Consider the following 24,599-nt stretch of genomic DNA (forward strand, 5'->3'; position numbering starts at 1 on the left):
AACATGCACCAGTTACTCCATATCCTTGCCCACCAATCCACCACATTTAATGGCTAGGGTGATCTTAACCAGGGCTCTGCACCTGGTGTGATTCAATGTTGTTCCTGTATCCTTGTTGTCATTTCACAAGCATAGGACATAAAGGGGAAGTCAAATTATTCTAAAAATTAAAAGAAAATGATGGAGTGCATAAAACACCAGACCTCAAAACCCATATATCATATAGTTTCCATATCAACTGACAAATCTCATTCACTTACCCTATCGGAAAATATGTATTAATCTTCTATATTTTAAAAAGAGAAATGTCCATCAGTTGTCCCCTGTATAGACACAATGTCCATCTATGGATCCTCTGAACAGAAAGGATGAGAGCCATCATGAGTGTTGCAACCCACTTTCTATAGCTCAAAAGTGATTCTAAAATTGCCTGCACTTTTGGCATGTTGGCATTGTTCCAAAATTCATTCTAGTGTCAACAGATATGCACTATCAAGGCATACAGATCAAATATCATCCACTCGTCGTCGATCTTACAACAGCATTCACACAATTTTCTCTGGTCTCGACAACAATTAGTAATTTTACTGTCCATTTGCCAAGCAACACACTGTCTGCTACCAATCTTATCCAAGACGAAAAAATGAAAAAGGTAGGAGGAATTCGTATGAGTTTATGTACACATTCCTCTATGTTACATTACACACCGACAAAGTAATTCCCTAAAATACGGGGCTGACAGGCCCGTTTTCTTTAGATTTGGCCAATTATCCTGAGATACATGGGAAATATACTGTATGCATTGTGACAGGAATTCACAAATGTAAAGTATAGTTTATAGATTTCATTACTTGTATCCTGATTGGCTTATACTAACTATAGGTGCCTTAGTTGTTATGGCGGTCTGTTTCTAGGGATGATTTGGGATTCACATAGATGGTGCTTCTTATGCCGGCATGTTTCCTTTTACCATATATCTGTATACACCAAACAAGAGGGGGCTCAAACAACTACTGCGTAAATCCTGTATATCCACAGCTCATATTTCCTGCACAGTAATATGTTCAAGTTACACTAAGTCAACAATCTGCCAAAAGCTCAAAATGCCATACATCTTGATTGACTGATTGTAAGATTAGGAATGTTCAAATTTCCCGTATATGTATTCATTCTGTAGCAGCATTCACACATGTGATTGTAAGATTAGGAAAGTTCACATTTTCCATGTATTTTTTCATTTCTGTAGCAGTATACACACGTGTGAACATATGCCTTCTTCAAGCGTACGCTTTATGAAATGCAAAAAATAAGCACATCATGTATCAGTAGCTGTGTTTGGCCCTTAAAACCAAGTCCTAGTGGTTTCAGTATCTGACGCATTCTGCCCAACCGCCATTGTTTGTATTGAACAAGATTACACTGGTGATATAGTGGGTTACATGTACACAGTAAATTTACTCCTCAGGGTGCATATTTGACAAGTATTGATGTTTTTCATCAACAAGTGACTAAGCATCTGCACTGCTTGGAAGATAAAGCTCTTACAACCCTTAGAAATGATAGTAAAGACATTTTACCCAAGAAAGAAAGACTAGCCCTCTCTAGTATAGCAAACAAAAGCTCACTGATCATACGTGAGGAAGACAAGAGGGGCTGTATTGTTCTAATGAATTGAAGTGATTACTATAAGGAGGCATATAGGAAAGTTAAATGATACTTAGGGGCCTATTACGATTCTGGGCAAAGTTTCCTTCACCTGGTATCGTCTCGGTCATTGGACCGACCAACATGCGGTCTGCAATCCCGACCGATTAACTAGGATGAGACAGAGCACTGGTCGGTCGCATTCCTATTCATTACAATGGGAGCATGTATTCTGGCTGGAATACATGCTCCCATTGTAAAATAGGTGGTATATAGATGAAATGCAAAGTTTTCAGATTTAATAAGGAATGCAAGTTATGTTTTTAGCCCTGATGAAGCCCATACCTGGTCAAAACGTGTTGGTTGAGTGGAAATTAATGTTCTCGACTTGAAGATGCTTGAATAAAGAACTGCAATATTCAAGGAAATTACCTTTCAATTCATCTATTTTTGAACAAGCAGCATTTGCAGCTAAAAAATTTTCTTTAAAGTTTCATCTCTGTTGTGTGTTTGAAAAAACTTGTATATTGTATTGTTTAGATTGGTGGCAAACTATTTGTCGTGAAAACACAACAGTTGATATATAGAATGCAGAACAATGTCATACATTCACCTCAGATCAATCAATCAATCAATCAACAATGTTTGCATAGCGCGCTACTCACCCAGTGGGTCTCAAGGCACTGGGGGGGGGGGTCCGTTACTGCTCGAAAAGCCAGGTCTTGAGTTGTTTCCTGAAGGAGAGGTGCTACTGGGTCGGCTGTAGGTGGATGGGGAGGGAGTTCCATGTCTTGGCCGCCAGGTAGGAGAAGGATCTTCCTCCCGCGGTGGCTCTGCGGATGCGTGGTACGGTGGCGAGGGCGAGGCTGGCCGATCGAAGCTGGCGGGTGGGTTTGTAGAAATTAAGGCGGCTGTTGAGGTACTTCAGGCCCATGTCGTGGAGAGCCTTGTGTGCGAGAAGTCTGAACGTGATCCTCTTGTTGATGGGGAGCCAGTGCAGGTCTCTCAGGTGGGTCGAGATGTGGCTGTGGCGAGGGATGTCCAGGATGAGTTGTGCGGAGGCGTTCTGTATGCGCTGGAGTCTTTTCTGTAGTTTGGCAGTGGTTCCCGCGTAGAGGGTGTTCCTGTAGTCCAGTCGGCTGGTGACGAGTGCCTGGGTGACTATCTTCCTGGTTTCGGTGGGGATCCATCGGAAGATATTACGGAGCATGCGCAGGGTGTTGAAGCACGATGATGACACGGCGTTGACTTGTCTGGTCATCGTGAGGGAGGAGTCCAGGATGAAGCCCAGGTTTTTTGCGTGGTCTGTTGGCTTGGGGGTGGTGCCCAGGGCAGGGTGCCCCCAGGAATCGTCCCAGGTGGAGGGTGATGATCCCAGGATGAGGACTTCCGTCTTGTCTGAGTTCAGTTTCAGGCGGCTGTTCTTCATCCACTCGGCGACGTCTTTCATCCCTTCGTGTAGGCTTGTTCTGGTGGTGGCGGGGTCGTTGGTGAGGGAGAGGATCAGCTGGGTGTCGTCGGCGTAGGAGATGATGTTGAGGTTGTGTTGGCGTGCGATGGCTGCGAGGGGGCTCATGTAGACGTTGAAGAGGGTGGGGCTGAGTGAGGATCCTTGTGGTACGCCGCAGATGACTTCGGTGGCCTCGGCTCTGAACGGGGGAGGCGGACACTCTGGGTTCTTCCGGCGAGGAATGAGATGATCCACTCCAGAGCCTTCCCTTGGATACCAATATTGCTGAGGAGCTGTACTAGGGTGCGGTGGCAGACTGTGTCGAACGCCGCAGATAGGTCCAGGAGGATGAGGGCCGCTGTATCACCGTTGTCGAGCAGGGATCTGATGTCGTCGGTGGCTGCGATGAGGGCGGTCTCGGTGCTGTGGTTGGCTCGGAAGCCGGACTGCGAAGGGTCGAGGGATCCGTTTGTCTCGAGGAAGGCGGCGAGCTCTCTGTTGACAGTCTTCTCGATGACTTTGGCAGAAAAACGGAGGAGCGAGATGGGGCGAAGGTTCTTGAGGTCGGTGGGGTCTGCTGTTGGTTTCTTCAGGAGGACGCTGAGCTTGGTGTGCTTCCAGCTCTCCGGGAAGGTGGCAGTGTCGAAGGATAATAGTTCCCAAAACACAAACTCCTAATTCCCTAACTAATTTCCTCACCTAAAGACTCCACTCTCGATCAGGCTAAGTCCTGACCCATAAGGAAATTAATTCAAAGTCTCTTACGTGTCCAGAGTTCAATCAGCAGTCCGACAGCATTTCAGGATACCAAGATGAAATCAGAAAAAATTGTTTTTTCTGTCATCGGAACCTACTCTTTCATACTATTTATCACTACCTAAATGTATATATTTTATATCATTCTAAGATGCATTCACAATGTGATTGGCTCTTTCAACAGACGGAAGAGCAAAAAGTCTGTAATTTGGAAATGTATTACCGCACCATCATCACTTTCATAATTATCTTATTGTTTCTTAAAAGTTTAGATCATCCATGTCCTTTAAACAGTTGTTTTGCTGAAAGTGCCCACATTCTCGGCACGGACTCTCATTCTGTTGGCAGTCATTTAGCATCTCTTGCTACTTTTCTCCTTGAACTGGTCATTGTAGACACTGGGCATTCATTTCAGCTGCTGCCGTTCACAAAGTTAACGCATTCACCTTTTGCTTCAGTTACTAGGCCTTAGACTGCGGCCATCTTTCACTAGGCCTCAGAGGCCCATTCGGGAACTATTATAGAAACAAACACTAATAACTATTAATTAATTAAATGAATTAAATCCCATTATGTTTACCTTCCCCTTTACTAAAGTATCCCTGTTAATAGTTACCTAGCAAATAAAGCACATTTATGCGTTTTATACTCACATAGGTCCACGATTTTGCCACAAAGACAAAGACAAAAGCACAATTAAGCTACATTTAATTAGTTTAACAGCTGCTTGGTTATTTCAGAGACGTAACAATATCACAGAATTAATTTATTATGGTTGCAACACATGCAAAGTTTGTTATCCCCATGCACTTGTGTAGGTGCAATTTTATTCAAGGTTGCTTAGTTTCATGCATTCACTCAGTTAATTCACGTTATAGTTATAGGGTTATGACTACGAGAGGGCTATACAAAATTCTGGCAGTGAAGTCCTTTTGAGCCTGGGACTTCGTAACAAGAGACCAGCTCTACTCTGGTCCTTGGGGACGCTTTTCCTTCAGACCGACACTGCACTTCAGCAACTTCCGTCTTCAAGTAGGGGACACAACTCATAGCTGAGTCCCTTCGACCGCACCTCAATGGCAACACCAAATTGCAGGCCAACCCCAGACACAATGCAAGGGCAGTCTTCTCCTGAGTCTCTTCAGGTGTTACTTTTTGGCAGGGATTCCTCTCGATCACCAAGGTAGTCAATTCAGACTTGTCTAATTCTCTAGGGGTTCAGTTGGTGTACTTATACCCCATAAAAGCTTTGAACTCTTTGTGTGAGGGGTCCAGAACTCAGTTTGGGGTATCCTCGGCTAGGGCCCATCATTGTCTTTTTGTGCAGGTGTGCTAGGGTCCTCAGACGCACCGCAGGAGGTGGATTCAGCTAGGAGGGAGGCAGGCACAGCCCTATTCGGCCTATTCAGCCAACCACCAGCTCACCCGGCCCTCCAATGGGTCACGTACTACACACTAGACCCTGTCGCTCAAAAAACCCAGACGAACAATACACACAACGGGCGGAGGTACATGGAACAGTCGAACACAAGAACAGCCACTTTCTAAAAGTGCTGTCCTCAACCACAGAATTTAAAAACCATCCAGCCTAAAAGATGTTTTATCGAATTCCGAGTTCAGGGGTATCAAACTCTGACTCTGTATCTTGCTCCTAAAGGGAAGATAGGCAGCCTTTTCCATTCTAACCTATTGGGCAAGATAACACCACCATTGAGAAAAAAATTTGGGTGGCATTTCACTCTCAGGATCCATCTCACACACTTAGGACAGGTCTTGCTTTCCTCATGCACTGCACCCTGCCCGGGGGGTACCTTGGGCCTACTATACGGGTGACTAACGTGCACAAGAAGGTAGGGTCAGGCCTGGCAGATGTGGACACCTACCAGGTCATCGGCACAGTCGACAGACTGCGCACGGGCATGTCAGTGGCCGGCCGGAGACATTATTTCCATGCTACTTGTGTAGGTGGCACAACCTGTGCAGCAAGCCTACTGGTAGCATTTGAGGTACCAGCCCTGGCACAGGTAGTGCACATTACTAGGGACCTAAGGGTAACACAAATCTGCCAACCGTGGACAATCAATCACATACCATTTCTCCAGGGAGCACTCGCACTTTGGCACTGATCAGCAGTGGCAAAGTGCCTGAAGCGTCTAAACAGCAAAAACGTAATCCGGCACAGTGTCAAAAATACAGGTGGTAGAGGCATAAAGTTAGTGATAACCATGCCAACAGATGCCAAGTCTAACAATTGCTAATGTCCACAACTTGTACTTCTATTCCAGAAAAGAGTAGGTTTTAGAACCTCCAAAGAATGAACTGTAGCACAAGTAGCTATCGGTCAAGAAAGACACAATGTTACCATTCACCTTACCACCTACATAAGAGCCTCATTGGTCTACCAGCAGGATGGCTCCAAATGAAAAATCCGCCTCTCTCCATGGCTGGAGGGAAAACAGAGGAAAATTCTTATTCGGAATCAATCAATTTTGCTGAAATCATGGACTAAATGGTATTTTGTTTCTCATGTTTCACTGCACCATTAGAGCTATGGGCATATTCATATGGAACAGCCCATCATTTTGCACATTCTGCACAGAAGCTGGTTGGACTGATGCTACAGACTGTGACGCTACCAGATTTGAACTGGATTCTGTCTACCTGTCCGCTTTCAGTGGTTGTTTGTACTGCAGAAATAAGAAGCGTGCTGTTGTTCAGCAAATCAATATTAACATTTTACTCATTACTCCCTTCTGCAAACTTGCATATGCACTATCTCATTTTCCATTCTCACTCCTTGCATCAGATGCACTCCTGTCATTCCCGAATTGGTAGGCAACATAAAACTCACATCAGATTGTATCATCGGACTACTCCAATTTCTGTGAAACTGATATGACTGGACAGCCATCAGCTTCTTCTTGATCTTTTTCTGCTTCACATCAAACCAATCACTACTGTACTTGGCATACTTCAGGATCTCATAAAAAATACAGGCAGTAGAGGAAAACAATTAGGGGTAACCACGTCCAAAGATGCCAAGGCTAATACATGTACCCTCCAGCTGAAAAGTAGGGAGAAATAACCACCCCCTTGGAGTTAAGGCACAAAAACCTCGACAGACCATCAGTGTTGGTGTGTTCCGTACCAGGGCGGTGTTCCACCTTAAAGTCCATCTCCTGTAGGGAAATGGACCACCTCAACAACTTTGGGTTTTCCCCCCTCATCTGCATACACCATCTGAGGGGTCTGTGGTCCGTGTGAACCCGGAAGTTAGTCCCAAACAGGTAGGGTCTCAACTTCTTCAATTCCCAGACCACAGCACAAGCTTCCCTTTCAATCACACTCCACCTCTGTTCCCTGGGAAGTAGCCTTCTGCTAAGGAAGACTACAGATTGGTCCAATCCCTCGTCATTGATCTGTGAGAGTACTGCTGCCACTCCTGCTCTGAAGCATCTGTCTGCACCACAAATTCCTTGGAGATGTCAGGCGCCTTGAGCACGGGTGCCCTGCACATGGCAGTCTTCAGGACGTCAAACGCCGTCTGGCAGATCTTGGACCAAATCCCCTTCCGGGGCTGCTTCCGCAAAGTCAGCCCTGTCAAGCGGGCAACAATGGTGCTGGATCCCTTGACAAATCTGTGATAGTACCCGGTGAATCCTATAAAGGCTCTCACCTCTGTCTGGGTCTTGGGGGGCTCCCTAGCCAGAATGGTATATATATCTTGGCCTGTAGGGGCACCACCTGGCCGCTCCCCACCTGGTGTCCCAAATACACCACAAGAACCCAGCTCTATCTGGCACTTGCTGGCCTTGATGGTTAGGCCTGCCCTTTGTAGGGCCTCCAACACTGTGCAGAGGTATTGCAGGCGTTCCTCCCAGCTGGAGCTGAACACCGCAATGTCGTCCAGGTATGCATAGCTGAATTCCTCCAGCCCGGACCGTACCTGGTGGACCAGTCTCTGGAATGCGGCTGGGGCGTTCTTCAACCCAAAGGGCATAACTCGGACTGGAAGTGCCCCTCAGCGTTAAAAATGCTGACCTCTTTTTGGCCCCATTGGTTAAGGTGATCTGCCAGTACCCAGAAGTCAAATTGAACGTACTGAGGTACTTGGCAGCTCCTAACTGATTCACGAGTTCACCAGCTCTGGGGATGGGGTACGCGTTGGTCTGCGGGACTTCATTGAGCCCATGGTTGTCGACGCAGAACCGGAGTTCTGGATTGGCAACGGGCACAGCAGCCTTAGGCACAAGGACCACAGGACTAGCCCAAGGGCTGATAAATGGCTCAATCACCCCAAACTCTAGCATTTTGGAAACCTCCTCCTTAATGCTGGACCTGACTTTGTCTGCCAACCTGTAACATTTCTGTTTTATGGGCAGGCTGTCCCCGGTGTCCACATCATGACCGCACCAATGGGTGATGTCGGGAGTCAGGGAAAAAAGGGAGGCAAACTGACCCAACACTTGATGGCAGTCCCTCTGCTGTTCGGGGGTCAGGGTGGCCGAGAGGTTCACCCCATCCACTGACCCGTCTTGCTCCTTGGCTCCCAGGAGGTCCGGAAGAGGGTCGCTCTCCTCCTCCATCGCAGCATCTGTAGCCAGGAGCATCGTCACTTCAGACCTCTTGAAGTGTGGCTTGAGGCCGTTCACGTGCAGGACCCGCAACGGGTTCCTCGGAGACTGCAAGTTCACCAGGTAGGTGACATCGCTCTTGCGCTCGACCACCTCATATGGTCCAATCCACTTGTCTTGGAGCATGTAGGGCTCCACTGGCGCCATCACCCACACCTTCTGCCCAGGTTTAAATCCGACCAGACTGGCATTCTGGTCATACCACCTTTTCATTTCTTCCTGGCTAGCCTCTAGGTTCATCTAAGCGGGTTTCCTGAAGTGCTCTGTCTGGTTGCGGGAGGCCAGCATGTAGCTGAACACATGCTGGGGAGTCTTCCCCGGAGATTTCTCACAACTCTCCTTCACCAGACTCGGAGGTTCTCTAACGGAATGCCAATACAGGAGTTCAAAGGGACTGAACCCTAAGGACTTCTGCGGGACCTCCTAGTATGTAAACAATAGGCATGGCAGAAAGACACCCACTTACGTCTCATGGGCTCCGAAAGGCCCATATTCATGCCCCTCTGGGTTCGGTTGAATCTCTCAACCAACTTGTTTCCTTGAGGATGTTACGGGGTAGTGAACTTGTACGTTACAGCGCACTCTTCCCACAAAGACTTCATATACTTCAAAATGAAGTTGGACCCGCGGTCTGAGACCACCTCTCTGGGGAACCCCACACGGGAAAAGAACCCATCAATGCACAACCCACTACGGGGGCTCTGCTTGTCCGGAGAGGTACTGCTTCCCGGTACTGCTTCTGGGTATTTGGTGGCATGGTCCACCAAGACAAAGATGAACTTGTTGCCTAAGGCTGTCTTGGGTTCCAGTGGCCCCACAATATCGATGCCCACTCACTCGAAAGGGGTGCTCACCACAGGAAAGGGTTGGAGGGGAGCCTTGCACTTCCCTCCACTTTTGCCACTTGCCTGGCAAGTTGGGCAAACTCTACAATGAGTGCTGACGTGCTTCCTCATTTGGGGCCAGAAAAAGTGGATGACAAGCCTCTGAAAGGTCTTGTTGCACCCAAATGTCCTGATAGAGGCACGTCATGAGCCAGGCCCAATAGGAAGGTCCTGAATCGGTCGGGTACTACCAGCACACGGGCTGCACTGGGCTCAGTGACCATCGGCTCACTATACAATAATCCATCATCCCAATAGATGAGATGCGATTTGGGCTCTCCACCTGCTGCCTGGTATGCGGCCTGCTGCCGTAGACCAACGAGAGAAGGGCACTCTCTCTGCTCCCTGTAGAATTCCTCCCTGGTGGGATGTCCGTCATGCCGCCAATGGGTCAGCTCAGGCAGGTCTCCCAGTTCAGCTACCTGTTCCCCCGTCGGCTCAAGGGCATCCCCCTCAGGTTCTGCTTCCTCCTGGGCCGGGAGAACAGTGGGGGCGGGTTTCCTGCGCCCCTGCCCCTTCTCTTCCTAGCAGGTACCTGGGCCACTGTTTCAGGCTTCAGGTCTGTTTGATTCCTCCTGTTGGCTGCCATGGACTGAGTGGTCACACAAACCCACTCAGGCAGACCCAACATCTCCAAATGAGCCTGGCGTTCCACCTCCTTCCACAGGGAACTCTCTAGGTCATTTCCCAACAGACAGTCAACAGGCATGGACGGACTCACTATGACCTTCAGAGGACTTGAGACCCCCCCACTCAAAGGATACCTGTGCCACCTTACAGATGCACACCGAGTTGTCTGCTGCAACTACCGGGTGAAGTGTGTTAGGACTGACCTGCTCTTCTGACACCCACTGACACCAAATGGATGTCACGCTGGCACCTATGTCACAAAGAGCCTCCACCCACCTCCCATTGATGGTCACCCACTGCTGGTATTTCTTAGTGTTCTCCAGCAGATAGGCTTCCTGGACCATCTCTCGGTCTCCGAGTGAAACCAGGGTAATCACCTCTTGCTCCTTACCCACAGAAACTAATTCCTCACCCAAAGCTACACTCAATCTCCCCGGTTTCGGAGCACTCATGGGTGCTTGGGTTTTCTTAGGGCATCTTGGGGTAATGTGACTGACCTCATTACAATGGTAACAACTCGGGGGACCCTTATGTGGAAGTCCGCCCTTAGGGGACTGTGAAGCCTTCAGCTGGGGGGCTGGGACTCCTTCCCCTCAGAAACAGTTTGGGGGCCTTTGAAGAACTCCTTCTGATTACCCTTGTCCCCCCACTCTTCTGCTGGGGACCTTGCCCATCTTTGGCTGTGGTACCCAAAATCCCCTTTGGACCCTGGTACTCGTCCAGTGGTCCGCCTCCTTCGCAAGCTCACTGGGATCAGTTAACTTGCTATTCAACAAATGCTGGTGCTGCTCTGGATTACACAGACTACTCAAGTGCTCCCAACTGATTAAATGGCACAACCCCTCATAATCAGTAACTTTGTGCCCTGCACCCAACCTTCCAGTGCTTGGGTGTTCGTTCTCACACATTCAACCCACCTGTCTGACTCATTCTTCTTGGAATTCCTGAACCGTACCATGTACTGTTCTGGGGTGAGCCTGTATTTGAGACATAAAGCCTCCTTCATCTTGGCAAATGTAAGGGTTCCATCCTTAGCTAAAGGTGGTAAAACTGCTGTCCCAGCTGCCTCAAAATGTTTCTGCAGGCATCCCCCCAGTTCTGTTCAGGCACCCCATTCATCCGCAAAGCAAACTTGTATGATTCAAACCATGCATGGATATCCTGCACCTTCTTAAAATGTTGAACTACGTCCTTGGAGATGTATACCTTACCCCCTTGCACTGGCACTGGCTGTGCGCTGCCACCATTCGAGCCGGACTAGAATTGCGTCGCCTTGATGTCCAGCTCTCTCATACTCAACTTGTGAGCTAGAATAAACTTCCGCACCTCCAAGGCCCGAGTTCTCTCCTTTGCCTTCTCCTTGAGCCTCATGACCTCCAGCTCATCCTCTCTGATTCTCTGGTTCTTCTCTCTTTCTTCTTCTGAGAGACTCCTGGCAGAATGGATACTGGCGGCCCTTCCGGCTCCCCGTAGTCCAGGCAAATCCTCCGACCAGAACCTATTCTCCTGTTCGTCGACTCCCTCTAGTGTCGTCTCCCGGATGGCAGTGCCTTGGGTCTCCCACCAAGCCTTCAGGCTCTTTTGAAGCTCGTCCTTCTTTGTGCCCCCTCTCATGGGGCATCCCAGGGCCTTGCAGAATTGCTTGAGTCCACGATGCTAAACTCAAATTTGGCTGCTTCACTTGTTGCTTTTGGTGTCGAGGCCAGGGGGGGTTCATCGAAACCAGGAAATAAAATACCCATGGAAATAAACAAACCTGATTCTGCTTGACTGTGTGCTGCAGAAATGACAGATATTGAAAGGTGCAGGGAAAAGGCATCCATTTTGAACAATATGACTGCTAGGCCCAAATTGATGCCCATTTAACAAAGGTCTGGAAAACACTCTCATATATGTCATGGGAAATTAGTTTTAAAGACAATAGTACAATATGGGGAACATCCTTTACAACGCAACTTTTACCACGCACTACCATTACGACGCAACTTTTACAACGCAAGTTATTACAACCCATTGCGCTGGGGGGCACTCTAGGATAGGGAATGGTTTAATTTACTATCCAACACCTTCCCTACTATCCATGGGGACTGGAGTTGGAATAGTAAATAAAACTATTCACTATCCAGCGCCCCCCAACGCAAGTCGTTGTAACGACTTGCGTTGTAAAACCTGCCTTGTAAAGGCATGCGTGGTAAAAGCATGCATTGAAACGTCATACATCCGTATAATATTTGTGCATACATATGTCATTGATTGTAAAACCACATTCTGCATGTTGATAATACTGCACAGAAATATGAATGCATATTTCCAACAGTGGATAGGAGATAATTACTCATAGACTGAAATATGTATACTTGAATCCATTGTATAGAGGTTGTGGGAAATGTATCACGAGTTCAGGGTAATTTTGAATATCCTGGGATTTCGAATGTGCCGGCAAAATGAAGCAGTCGCACAGCATGGCCAGTTTGGGTGGAGTTCAGTGCACTCTTACTTGAGACCACTAGAGTTGGTGCAGGTATCTGTGGCAAGTGTTGTGTGCAAAGCCTTTAAAGTGTTTCAAGTCTTTCAAGTAAATATTTCCTTGTGAATGGTCACATTGGTCAATTATGCATGTCTTGCAAGCCTTTAATTGTTTGCAGTATTTATGATGTAAAAACCTCTAGCATAGGGGCACTGATTTCTAAATACCCGTGTGTACCCGGTAAATGTATTAATGAATAACTATACTATGAGATAAACATGTTTTAGCGCTGGGTATTATACTAGTGACGTAGCCCCTACAGGCCTCTTCTAACCTAAAGCGCTTGTCTACTTTCAGGTCAGAATGTGGCCCCGCGTGGTAGAGCCATCCAGTCAAGTGTTCTTGCTGGAGAATGGAGTGCATATGCAATCAACGCAATAGATGGAAATAAGGATCCCAATTATCCCCATGGATCCTGCACCCATACAGATTATGACTATGGTCCTTGGTGGAGGGTGGATTTATTGAGAACCTATAAAGTTTATTTCATTTCTGTCACCGCCAGAGATGGCTTTACGGAAAGGATGAATGGAGCACAAATTCTCGTCGGGAATTCATTGACAAACTATGGAAATGACAATAAAAGGTAAAGTTAAACCTTTGTTCACTTTTAGTTGCCATTTACACATAACAGATGCGTGTTAGTTAGATCTGTGTCGTGATATTTGTATTCCAACGTTTGCAGCTTCAAGCTACTTTCAAAGAGAGTATTTTGTGCAGTCTCTAACTTGAAATTAAGTATTTACTGTCCCAGATACATAATGTAAATGAGTATTATGTGAAAAAAGCACACACTTCAGGCCATCAGTACTGGTTTATGAGCTGTACCCTACTTTTCAAGAGTTCAACTAATTATTTCCTTTATTACATTAATTTTGTTCCATTGAGATCTAGACTTTCTCTCTGGATATGAAGTGGGCTGCTTTATGCCGCTCCACTCACGGAGTATATCTTTAGCACTTATGACTGGTGCACTTCTAGATCCCATGCAATTCAGGGAACTGGGTCATATTTTGACAGTTCGATTTCTGTCCAAGCAAAATTATAAGAATTAGTCACTTACTAAGTGATGCCGTGACGCGTTTACTTGTGCTAAGAGTAAACCTGACTGAATGTGGCCCCTTTAAACCTATTGATCGGATCAGATCATATTTTATTGTTCCAGTTACTTAAAACCATTTACAATATCTGACAAATTTAGAAAAACAGAAAAACAAACAATTAAATACAGACAATCCGTCCAAATTAAAAAAATATATACAAAAAAGCATAAAAAAGAATTGCTTTTATTTTAATTGTCCCCATATTTCAGTCATCAAAAATGTCCCTGCCTGTCCCACTTGTTTTGGTGAAGTGCCCCTAAAACAGTATAGATGGACTCACATATTTTTCTTATCCCTTACATATTAAAAGTCTGTGTTAGTAGGTTGTAGGACAAAACCACGCATACTAATACCACAAGCTTCTTTTTATTTACGTGCGTCATTACCACGCTTGCATTTTGCACGATAATTTTTACAACATACATGCCTTTACCACACATGCCTTTGTCACGATAATATTGTCATAAAGACATGCTTGGCAAGGGCCTGTAGGTGCTCAATTGACATGCGTGGTAAAGGCATTACCTTTGTAGTGGCATGCGTGCCGTTGCGACACACTAGCGTGAACGTACCAGATTTGTTGTTGTTCCTCCCCACGTGATCCATTCACAGTGCTAAATAGACACTGTGAACGGACTCACTTTTTCTGAAGAGACAGAGAGGGCAGAAGCGGAGAAAACCTTGTGCCGCAGTACCCCACCCATTCTTGAACCTTAAGTTTGCCAGTCCAAGGGAGAGCCTGGTGGAGCCTGAGAAGCAGAGGGGAGTTGAACGCTGCCTGGTATGCCTGAACCTGGACTTGACCCCTAAATCCGCCCCCTGCCTCAACGCCCTAGCCCTCTGTCCTGAACCATAAGTCTGTCTCTTTGCCTGGCCTGATCCCTATAGCCACCACCCATGCCGCAGTTCCCCGCCCGGCCATGAGCTCCTAATCCATGAAAATTACCATTCATTACAACGAACATGCCTTTACCACGGCATATTGGTGAGAAAAGCGTTGTAGTTACGGACATGCCTGGTGAAGGCATGCTCATTGTAAAGTATGCCTGGTAATGGTCATGCGTGTTTAAGACCCAGTAAAAATGGTTGTTTCACTTTTCAGTAGATTCTTACGAATCTCCATTAACTCGGGACATAAACAGATAATGTGCTCCAGTGTTTCCCTCTCCCAGCTGCAAAGACGGCGCGTGCCGTCTAATCGTGAGGGGTTTTCCATCATACTTCAAACTGATAAAAAGGCAGAGGAGTCTGAAGCATAAGAAATATGATATTGCCTTTGTGCTGAAGTTGTAATCGAAGTATGGTTTTTGTATCGTGCAAGACTCTAGAATATGTTTGGAGTTTTTGTATTGTGACACCATCTCAGAGTCTAAGAGGCACCAGGTCGTTTGGATAAAACTTCGGAGTGACTGTCGTCATTTTCTGCAATTTATGATCGGCGGATTGTACTTGGTCAGCGTGTCATTAATACAAGGCTCTGCCACTGGTACCTCACTGTGTGGTTTTGAAACTTCTTTTTTAATGTTAAATCTTATGGTGGTATGATCCACCCCATGACCACGCAGTAGTGGATAAAGTTAAATGTAATCCGGGCTGCGATCGGCAATAGTCCCAGTTCTCATTTTATTAGACTGCGGTGTAACTTTTCATAAATACATTCCTGATACCACTCGTAAACACAGTTTCTACTTTCCTAATGGTTCCCGTAAGCCAACAAATGTACAAACTGGAACCAACTTGGCGTTAGTCACTATTACCGTGGTGCTGATGGCACTCCCACCATATTTAAATACAGAGGGGCTTATTTACAAACCCCTTGTGCCGCCCATAAATCACTTTTTACCACGTTAAGTGACGCACCGGTGGTGGAAGGGCCTCGTAAATAAGCCCCTTGCGCCGCCGGTGCATCACATTTTGCGACACTCCAGTGGCGCAGGAGAATGTTCCATATTTACCAGGCAGCACTAATCCACTTTTTATGGCTTAATGCTGCCTTGTAAATATCGTTCCCTTTAACACCGTTTTCTGCTTTAAAGGGGTGTGCAATTAGTGTTGCTGTGGGCGTTCCCAGCAACATCTATAGTGTTTTGCCGCTGTCCCAGATTTATGAGAAATCGCAACTCTGAGGCAGCACCAAAAATGTCCTTTCCTGCACAAAAACAATCATACCTGCAGCACAGGCACCCTTGCTCCATGGTGCAAAGGTGACTCATTGGTGCACAGCAGTACATTGTGCACTAGTGCAGGGGAAAGGACATGAATGCACTGTATCTGAAACATACAACACATTCCTGCCTTTCTCGTTTGCTATAGGGCAGGGCAACAGCAAGTCCTGCAGCACTGCCCTATGGCAAAAACTCATACAAGAGGCCCAAAGTTTTTTACCACTCAGAGATTACTGTCAATTTCTGCCACAGGGATTCCATTGCCGTGGCAGTTCAATTTATTGTCCTATATTCCATCCCAAGGTATGAATAAATGGACACCTGCTCAGTTTCATCTGGGCCAAAAAAACAGGTTCAAAGCATCATTTTCATTTGGTTGATGTTAATCTGTAGGTCACGTTGTCCACGTTATAGGCATGTAGTCTGGTGATCTGGGTTTGGAGGCCGCAATGTAGTAGTTGCTAAAATAACTAAGTCCTCGGCATATGACAGGAATTCCATTTTGGTTTTTGCTTGTTTGCGGTGCTCCCCCCTAACTTGCTGCAGCACCTCTGCAAGATCTGAAATATATAGGCTAAGCAATCGAGGGGCTAGAATGCAGACCTCTTTTATTGCATGTAATGTTAATGTTAATGAAACTTTTCAATGCCACGTATACACTGGGGTGTCTTGGCGCTGAACTACAGTCGGACCTGATGACGCAGAAGGAAAAGGGACTAGTTTGAAAATGACCAAGTTTTTAATTGTTTTCTGAAGAGGGAAAGGGAATTCAACTCTCTCAAGGCAACAGGAAGAGCATAGTTTTGCTGCACAATAGGCCGTGCTATGACCTTCCCAGCTAGCAGGTCGGATCTTAGGAACCAGCATTAATCTGGCGTTTGTCGATCTTAACTGCCTGCCTGGGTGGTACCATGAGAAGTGATGTTTCGCAGGTATCTGTCCTGTCCCATTCAATGTTTTATGGGCAAGGCAAAGTGCCTTAAACTTAGAACGTTACACCACAGGCTCCGTACCCAATGGAGTAAACCCAGTATCCCTTATGAACCCAGGCAGCAAATCAATATTAACAACAGTTGGTTCATACGGGTGCAACGTATTTCTTTCACTGTATCAAAAATATATGTAGCATTCTGTTGATACTGTACTGAATAAAGGTTTTTCAACACAAATTCTTTTTTTTTTAAAACCACTTTGTCTTTTACAAAGTGGTTTTTAAAAAAAAAGAATTTGTGTTGAAAAACCTTTATTCAGTAAAGTATCAACAGAATGCTACATATATTTTTGATACAGTGAAAGAAATACGTTGCACCCGTTACACCACAGGCAGCCAGTGGAGCTTCCGTATCTCTTCTTTAATCGATTGGTACTTAGGTATTTTCAGCAGAAACCTGGCTGCAGCGTTCTGTACCATCTGAAATTTCTTTAGATGTTGTTTCTGTAACCCAAGGTATAAACCGTTACAGTAGTCCAGCTTAGGCAGCAGCACAGTGGTCACCACTGTTTTTCTAAGATCCTGAGAAATAAATGGTAAAACCTTTATGAGTTTCTTCAGCAGATAGAAGAAAACAGCTTACTGTTCCCCCATGGAAAATGATTTGCATCTGCTGATGGGACAAATTTGTAGCTTGTGGTGTGGTACCAAACCTGTTGATCCTCTGTCTATACCCTTGTCTGAAGTCCATTTGTTTACTTCATCTTTTTCCTGGCAATGCCTTGCTCTGAGCACAGTTAAAGGGTACCTTCTTGCCATTTCAGCCTTCCTGTGGTTGCTAGAAAAGCCTTTCATGTTAAAGTCACTTGTTGCCAATCTTTTCCTAAAAGGTTTACAACACGTTTCCTCCTACATCCTTAATTCTGCCCAATGTGAACTTAATTTAGTTCCCACCTTTCTCATGTGCTCACCAGTTGAGCCTATGCACAGCTGCCTTCTCATACTGGTGACCATCAAAACGCTCTTTCTTGTGTCAATAACATCTGACTTGGGGGTTAGTGAGTTGCAGGCTCTTTCAGTTCATCCCGGTACACAACCTTTTTCTCGGACAATTTGGTCCTTAAGACCTGTACCACTTGTTTACCAAAGGTGATTACCCCTTCTCATGTCTGGCAGACCATCACATTGCCTACATTTTTTGCTCCCCCTCATCCCCCCAAGGAAAAGAAGGGATTCCACCTTTTGGACCCAACAAGGGTGCTATAATGTTTTATTGATTATACTAAGGATTTCCAGGTGGATGATCAATTCCTTGTGGGCTTTTCAGGTATGAAGAAAGGCAAGGCAGTTCACAAAGGAACCATCTCTAAATGGATCATCTTCTCTACACCATGGCCAAGAACCAACACCATGAGAGCATGCAGGCTCATTCAACAAGATCTAAGGCTGCAACCACTACGTTAGCAAGAGGAGTTCCTGTTCTGGACATCTGTCTAGCCGCCATGTAGGCATCACTGCACATGTTTATCAAACTTTTAAGCTTAGACAGTCAGGTCCAGCGAGATGGGCATTTTTCCCGTTTGGTCCTCCGGAACATTTTAATATAACAGTCAGCAGACCCACCTCTGGGGAGAGGTTGCTTTGGTATCTATTCTATGGTAAGGAATCTGTGGCTAGAAATCTTTATCAGTTGAACTAGACACTTACCTCCTGTAATGCCTTTCTGGTGGAGACTATCCAGCCGCAGATTCCTTACCGGTTCTCCCATCCTCCCTGTTCTGCGAACTGTGTATCTAACACTTAAGAGATCCTTTTGGACCTCATACTGGCACACTAGTCATTTCTTTTCAGTTTGGTCTGTGCTTGTGGTGCGGAAAAACAGTTGAGGACTGAGGCCAGCATGCTGGATTGGGGATTATATGGTCACTACGCATTTCACTTCCCTCATGGATGATGGTGACGATTCCATGCAGAGCCGAAGGACACCTCCTACAGGTGAGCATGGGGCCTACTAAAGTTTTTTCAGATTCAGTCTGACACCCGGGGAATATTTTAAAGTAAGGAATCTGCGGCAAGATAGAGTCTCTACTAGGTAAGGCATTACCAAAGGTAAGTAACTTGTTCAACAGTTTGTATCTAAATTTTACATCACAATTCAACCCCCATACACATTCACCAGGAGCTTCTACAGCACATTGCATCACATCATTCAGTGCTCCTGTGATGCACAAAACCATGTGATCCCTATATGAAGTTTAGTGATCTTTGATGCACAGCACCCTAAATGCCCATGTGACGCAAAATCTAGAGCTTCCCTGAGGCACATCGCTCCTTGCTACTCTAGATCACACCACCTAGTTCTCCTCTCAGATGCCTCTCCAGCAAAGCTTTGCAGTACATCCCATTCTGCTCACCTGCTGTGACCCTCTGCTGCACTGCTGCACACCCCACGACTCCCCTGATGTATATTACTTTGTCTCCACTGACCATCATGCAATGCTTTGCTGATGCCCTAATTTAACTGCATAGTTATGTAGGTTTAGAGGGTTACTTACAGCTATTGGTCTCTGTACATTGACCCCTATAAATGTACTTGTGTGATTGTGTGTAAATTCAAATGTATGTCAGTCAGGGTCGTATTGGCCTATATGGCAACCAGGGAATGCCCAATGGGTTGGTCTGACATGTCAGTGTGTGGGCTGGTTTTTAGGTCTCGCCTAGTCAGCCCGCATGCGCTGCCCTAGGAGAGGGCCTTTTGCTATAGGTCTTGACTTTTCAAGCACTTGCACTTGTGCTTGTGCTGGCATCCACCTTGCAGGAGCGAGCAGCGGCGCACCTGCTAATTGGAAACAGATTGCCTGTGCACCGTTGCTTGCTCTTATGGAGGCCAGCACAAGCATGAGTGCTCGCCCTGACTCCTCGGGGTATAGCGCTCTCATCTATCACCTCCTGGGAGGTGCATGCCATGCCTGGAGGGCCTTTCTCCTTTCTTCTGTGCCCATCCGGTTAAACCTCTTGTTTCACCCATGCACCAGTATTGAATCTCTTTTTGCGCGTACTGACGCCTGCACTATTGCCTGAGTGTTAAGCACTAAATGTAGTATTTTTTTTAAAAAGCACAAACTTCATGATACTCCTCGGCCTGTGGCGAGAGAGGAGAGGGCGCTGCTTCTTCTTCCTCCAAATGGCTTGCCTTTCCCTCTAAAAGGTGTTGCTATTTTTCTTTCCCTGCCTACATATTTTCTATAAGTTGTCCTTAAATAACCCTGCGGAGTGTGCCTTTCTCCTATGGTTTTTCAAAGTTAATTATCAGCAGAGTTTCGACCGTATTATTGGAAAATTGTTAACTTCCAAGACCAACAGAAATAGGGCGAGGGCGTTTCAAGCAATGGACTAAAACGTACACAAGGTCGCCTGGCTTTAAAAAAAAATTCAAAAGTGCATAAAAAGAAAAAACACTCCTATTTTGGTCACTCGGATACTATTCCATCACACGGCTGCTTCTTGCTGTTAGTTTGTTTACCAGACAACTAACAATTAGTACGCAAACCTAAAACGTTTATCCTGTCTTTCCAAAACGAATGAAATATTTAGACATTTTATTTAAACACGTATTTTTGTTGCAAAATAATTGATACACCATAGGACTCTATAGTACACTGTTTGTTGTCAACTTAAATCTTTTACATTTTAGAATAATTGATTAAAAACATTTTTGTTAGTTTATTGTAAGTCTTGTCTACCATGTTTTGTTTTTGGGCTTGAGCACCATTGAAAGATAGCAATTCTGTGTATGAGGGGTTGTCTTTATTGTAGAGGAGTGGGGGGAATTTTACTGTGTCCATCGAAGTTCTCGCTCTAGTGTGTGTGGGAGTACAGCAGCATGGAGTTTGAGTAGCTGGGCATCGCTGCGGGAGAGTGGTTAACAAAGCTAGATGTATCCCATGTCATCACTCTTGGGTGGGTGGGACTGCAGCACAGGTAAAGAGTTATTGCGAGCACGCTGCCACAGTCAGTGGCTTTTTGGCAGACACATGAGGACAATTTGTCAATTCTGCGATTTTTGAGAGCCATTTACTAGCAGAAAGAGAATATTTGTACTTTCCTGCTGAACTGTGTTAAAAGGATAGGTTTTTTATTTTTTGCAATTTAAAACACAACTTGAGCAATATAATAAGTGCTGCTACAAATCTCCCTCCAAAATTTGGGAAGCGGTTCATATCATTTTGTATTTTGGAAATGGTTGCAAGGTCATAAGTAGATGCAAAGATGTTATAAAATGTACACAGGTGCTATGGATTGCCCTTGACAGCTTGTGCGACCTAAAAAACACACAACACAAACCATGCCAGAACCAAGAAGATATTTTTGTTTGGTAATCTTTCACTAGAGGCATAAGTGAAGTAGCATGAGTGCACTTTTGTAAACTCACTGATAATAAGAAAGGGCAGTGTCTGGCACCCCCTTTTTCCTTATAGAAGCGAATGCTCTCTTTCGAGGCCACACATATCCCCATTTCTGCAGTTTTATAGTTTTCATCTGTGTCCGTACAAAGTAACTTGAATTCTTGGCATTTCGGTGGAGGCGTGGAAACCTGTTTGTAAAGCGGCTCTTTCTTTGGTTTTGTTAAGTTGAGCCTGTGTGATAAATTCCTTTGCAAGCTCTCACAAAACACACACATGGCTTTTGGCATCCTATAGCGACCACCACTCCTGCTATGCCTGTTTTTTCACACTGCCTTCAATGTCTCCAGCCTTACACTTGCTTCATTCACTCTTAATACTACCCTGGTTTTGTGTAGAGTATTTGGAAGTTGTTTCACAAGTTTATTTCAATATCAGTGTGAATAAATAGGTCTGCTATTACATGTGTACACCCTTTATTCAGCCGTGTTTTGTGGGAGGTGGTATTGTGGAAAGTGTTGAGCTAAGGTTCTGGTGCTGTGTGTTTACATTGATGGGTTCACCACCAAGGATGGTGTTGGTGATGTTGCATGAGTCCTCTCTAAGCGAATTGTTGTGCAACTGGGGGTATCTTTATTCTGTTGGTGTTTGGGCAAGAGCTTTAGGCTGGTATGGTGCGTCTGGAGAGATGTTGATGGTGCTATGGATTTTTCTGCCAATTCCTACTGTTAGGGTTTGAATGCCTGATCATTTGAGACGCAGGCTGGTTCTCACTTCTTTTCTTGCCCCTAATTATCCAATTTCTGATTGCTCTAGGGTGCTGTGCCTGTTGGTGTCAAAGCTTCTATGTTAAATAAATACAATTTCTCATTAAATAGCACAGAAGGAAGCCCATCCTTGAGTGTGTGTGAATGTTCATCAGTGGTATGTGAAGTAACAGTAGGTTTTGCAGCACCCAGGCTAACTTGCTGTATGGTTAAATACTAAAAAGGTCCCAAAGGCAAGACCTGCTGGCTATGCCACTGCTTGTTATGATCTGGCATGACAACACTGCTGTCAACATGCAATTATGTGAGAATTACTAGAGAGGGGCTTTGGCTCCTCCCATATGGTGGGAGCCAGGAGTACATGTTTTGGTTAGACAGAAGTTGTGTGCTTCAACAAAAAAGTGTTTGCCCTTAAGATAGCTGTGATAATTTTTTTGATTTATCCAGAAGCCTCAGTTGGAATTTCAGTGGCACTCACAACATTGTAGTGCTATTAAAGTGTCTTAGATAGCTAGGTAATTGATGTTGTTGTACTCTGGCAGCACCACAGATGGGAGGAGAGCAGTCTTTAACCTATATGGATTTTTAGGTCTGGCTTGACAATGCAACTTTCACATGACCTTTTAACCCAACACTTTAATTATTTCACCGTCCTTTGCTTCTACACAAATACATATTAATTGCCATGCTATTTACTTGTAATACTTCACATTACCATACAGCATTCTTTTAAGACAGACATTTTGACACTGCCAATTCTTGTGTCGTTGATTGTGGACCTGTTTTGTGGTCTGCTGGGCCGGTTTTTACTGATGATTGCCCTGATGATAAAAGAAACATTGGGGCAGATTTATGAAGGCCTTGCGCCGCCAATGCGTCATTTTTAACATGGGAAAAAGTGACGCACCGGCGGCGCAAGGCCTTCATAAATCTGCCCCCTTGCCTGTAGTAGGCCAAATCCATGCAATCTTGCACACCTTGCAAAACACTTATGCAGCATGCCTTTACAAGTTCAAAACGGACCGAATTTACAAACATGGACCACATTCTTTACCAATCTAATTCATTAATGGGCGATCAATTTTATTTTGGCGCCTGGGCCTATATATTGTAGCAGTTTGACCCTGATGTCAATTGCACTTGAAGAAAATGATGTAAATATGTTAGTCTGTGGACGTGTGCCTGCTCTATGTGTGCATGTATGTCATGAGTATCTCTGTATGAACAATTCAAAAATCAAACATAATCTCTTTGTCAATGCTTGTCCTCAAACAGCTTTTGGATAAATTAATGAAACACAGGGAGGCAGATTGTTTCAAACATCAATGAGTTAATTCAGATTTGCCTTTTTATTGGATCCCCAGGTGCGGCTCCATTTCCAGTATTGCAGCTGGTGCTACCCAGACCTTTCATTGCTATGGAATGGTGGGCCGTTATGTGAACGTCATTATACGAGGCCGAAAGGAGTACCTCACGCTTTGTGAAGTACAGGTCTTTGCTGAACCGAAATCATAAAATCATGGCAAATAAAGAGATTTCATCAAATCCCTATTAGCTATATTCAATGAAGCTTAACTATTAAATAAATGTATTGAATGCACGAGTTGTTCTGCAATTGCTGAAACAAACTGCTAATTCAAATTACCATACTAAACTATTTGTTATTCATTTCCATGTTCTTCATTTTTCTTAATTTGATTAAAAAATATGTTGAAATGTTTCTCAGTTTAATTCAATGAGCATATAGCTGTCAAGGGTTTTCCATTGTATTAGATGTATTCTGTAATGCATGTATTCGTAATGTAACCACAAACTGAATAAGGAAATTGTTAGAAAACTGAGACACCAAAACACCACTTTTCAGTGGCTATACTAGATGGTAATAAATGTTAATACAATCACAACCTTTTTGTTTTGTCCTGTATGTGAGAAAATGCCCCTTTTAGAGTGTCACTCCCTTTTCTACTGTTTTATTGTATTGTTAGTTTTTAGACTCTGCACAGTAGCAGTAGAATACTGCTGTCCAGAGCTTATGGTCTGACCCATAAAAAGTGTCAAATTAGCTAAGCCCTCATTGGTATATTTAACTCTCCGGAAAGGCAATAGTTTGTGTAGCCCACAGTTTCCCCATGGCATGGAAAGCAAAATGGAATGCAGAACTATTTTACCATCCAGTAGTGTGATCATGCGAACATGAATTCAGGCTTGCCACTGTAAACTGCCCACTGAAGCTTAAAGAACTGCAGCCCATCCTGTCAAATAATGTCCTGTTTTTGACAGGAGAAACTCTTCTTTTTTAGTATTAATAGGTCACCTTTATGTAGACCTTGTAGCCCACAAGGCAGGTTACATGGTAATTAAATGAAGGACATGTAGAAATGTAACATTGTCATGACCTTACTGCGACTAGCACCCAAAAGCTATTTTCACTGATTGGAGGCTGGCAGCGACATAGGGAAACACTAAGGAAATAATTTTACATATGAATTCTCCTATCTCCAATTAGGGACCAGCTAAATAAATGATTGAACAACTATTTTTAATATTTATTAAAAGTCCACTTAATGGTGATGTCAGACTTTTAATACATATTATAGAAATGTCTTAGTCCCCCATTCCAACATTTCAGAGATTAAATCTAAAGGAAAAAACAAGGTCCCAGTCTAAAGCGACCACAGATCATTGGTGCGTTGTGCCTCTTGGCA

At 44.9% G+C, this 24,599-nt stretch overlaps 1 protein-coding gene across 1 annotated transcript in view; it reads left to right on the plus strand.

Annotated features, from left to right (window-relative positions):
* LOC144761996 (fucolectin-4-like) overlaps window positions 1–23,798 on the plus strand; it is a 267,189-nt gene extending 243,391 nt beyond the window's left edge. The window contains exons 6-7 of the mRNA XM_078647162.1: window positions 12,823–13,111; window positions 23,259–23,798. Of these exons, the coding sequence (XP_078503288.1) occupies window positions 12,823–13,111; window positions 23,259–23,409 (440 nt within the window). The 3' untranslated portion in view covers window positions 23,410–23,798. The remainder of the gene's footprint in view (window positions 1–12,822; window positions 13,112–23,258) is intronic.
* Window positions 23,799–24,599: the final 801 nt, after the last annotated feature.

This window comes from Lissotriton helveticus, chromosome 6 (genome assembly GCF_964261635.1).
Source record: "Lissotriton helveticus chromosome 6, aLisHel1.1, whole genome shotgun sequence".
Classification (NCBI taxonomy): domain Eukaryota; kingdom Metazoa; phylum Chordata; class Amphibia; order Caudata; family Salamandridae; genus Lissotriton; species Lissotriton helveticus.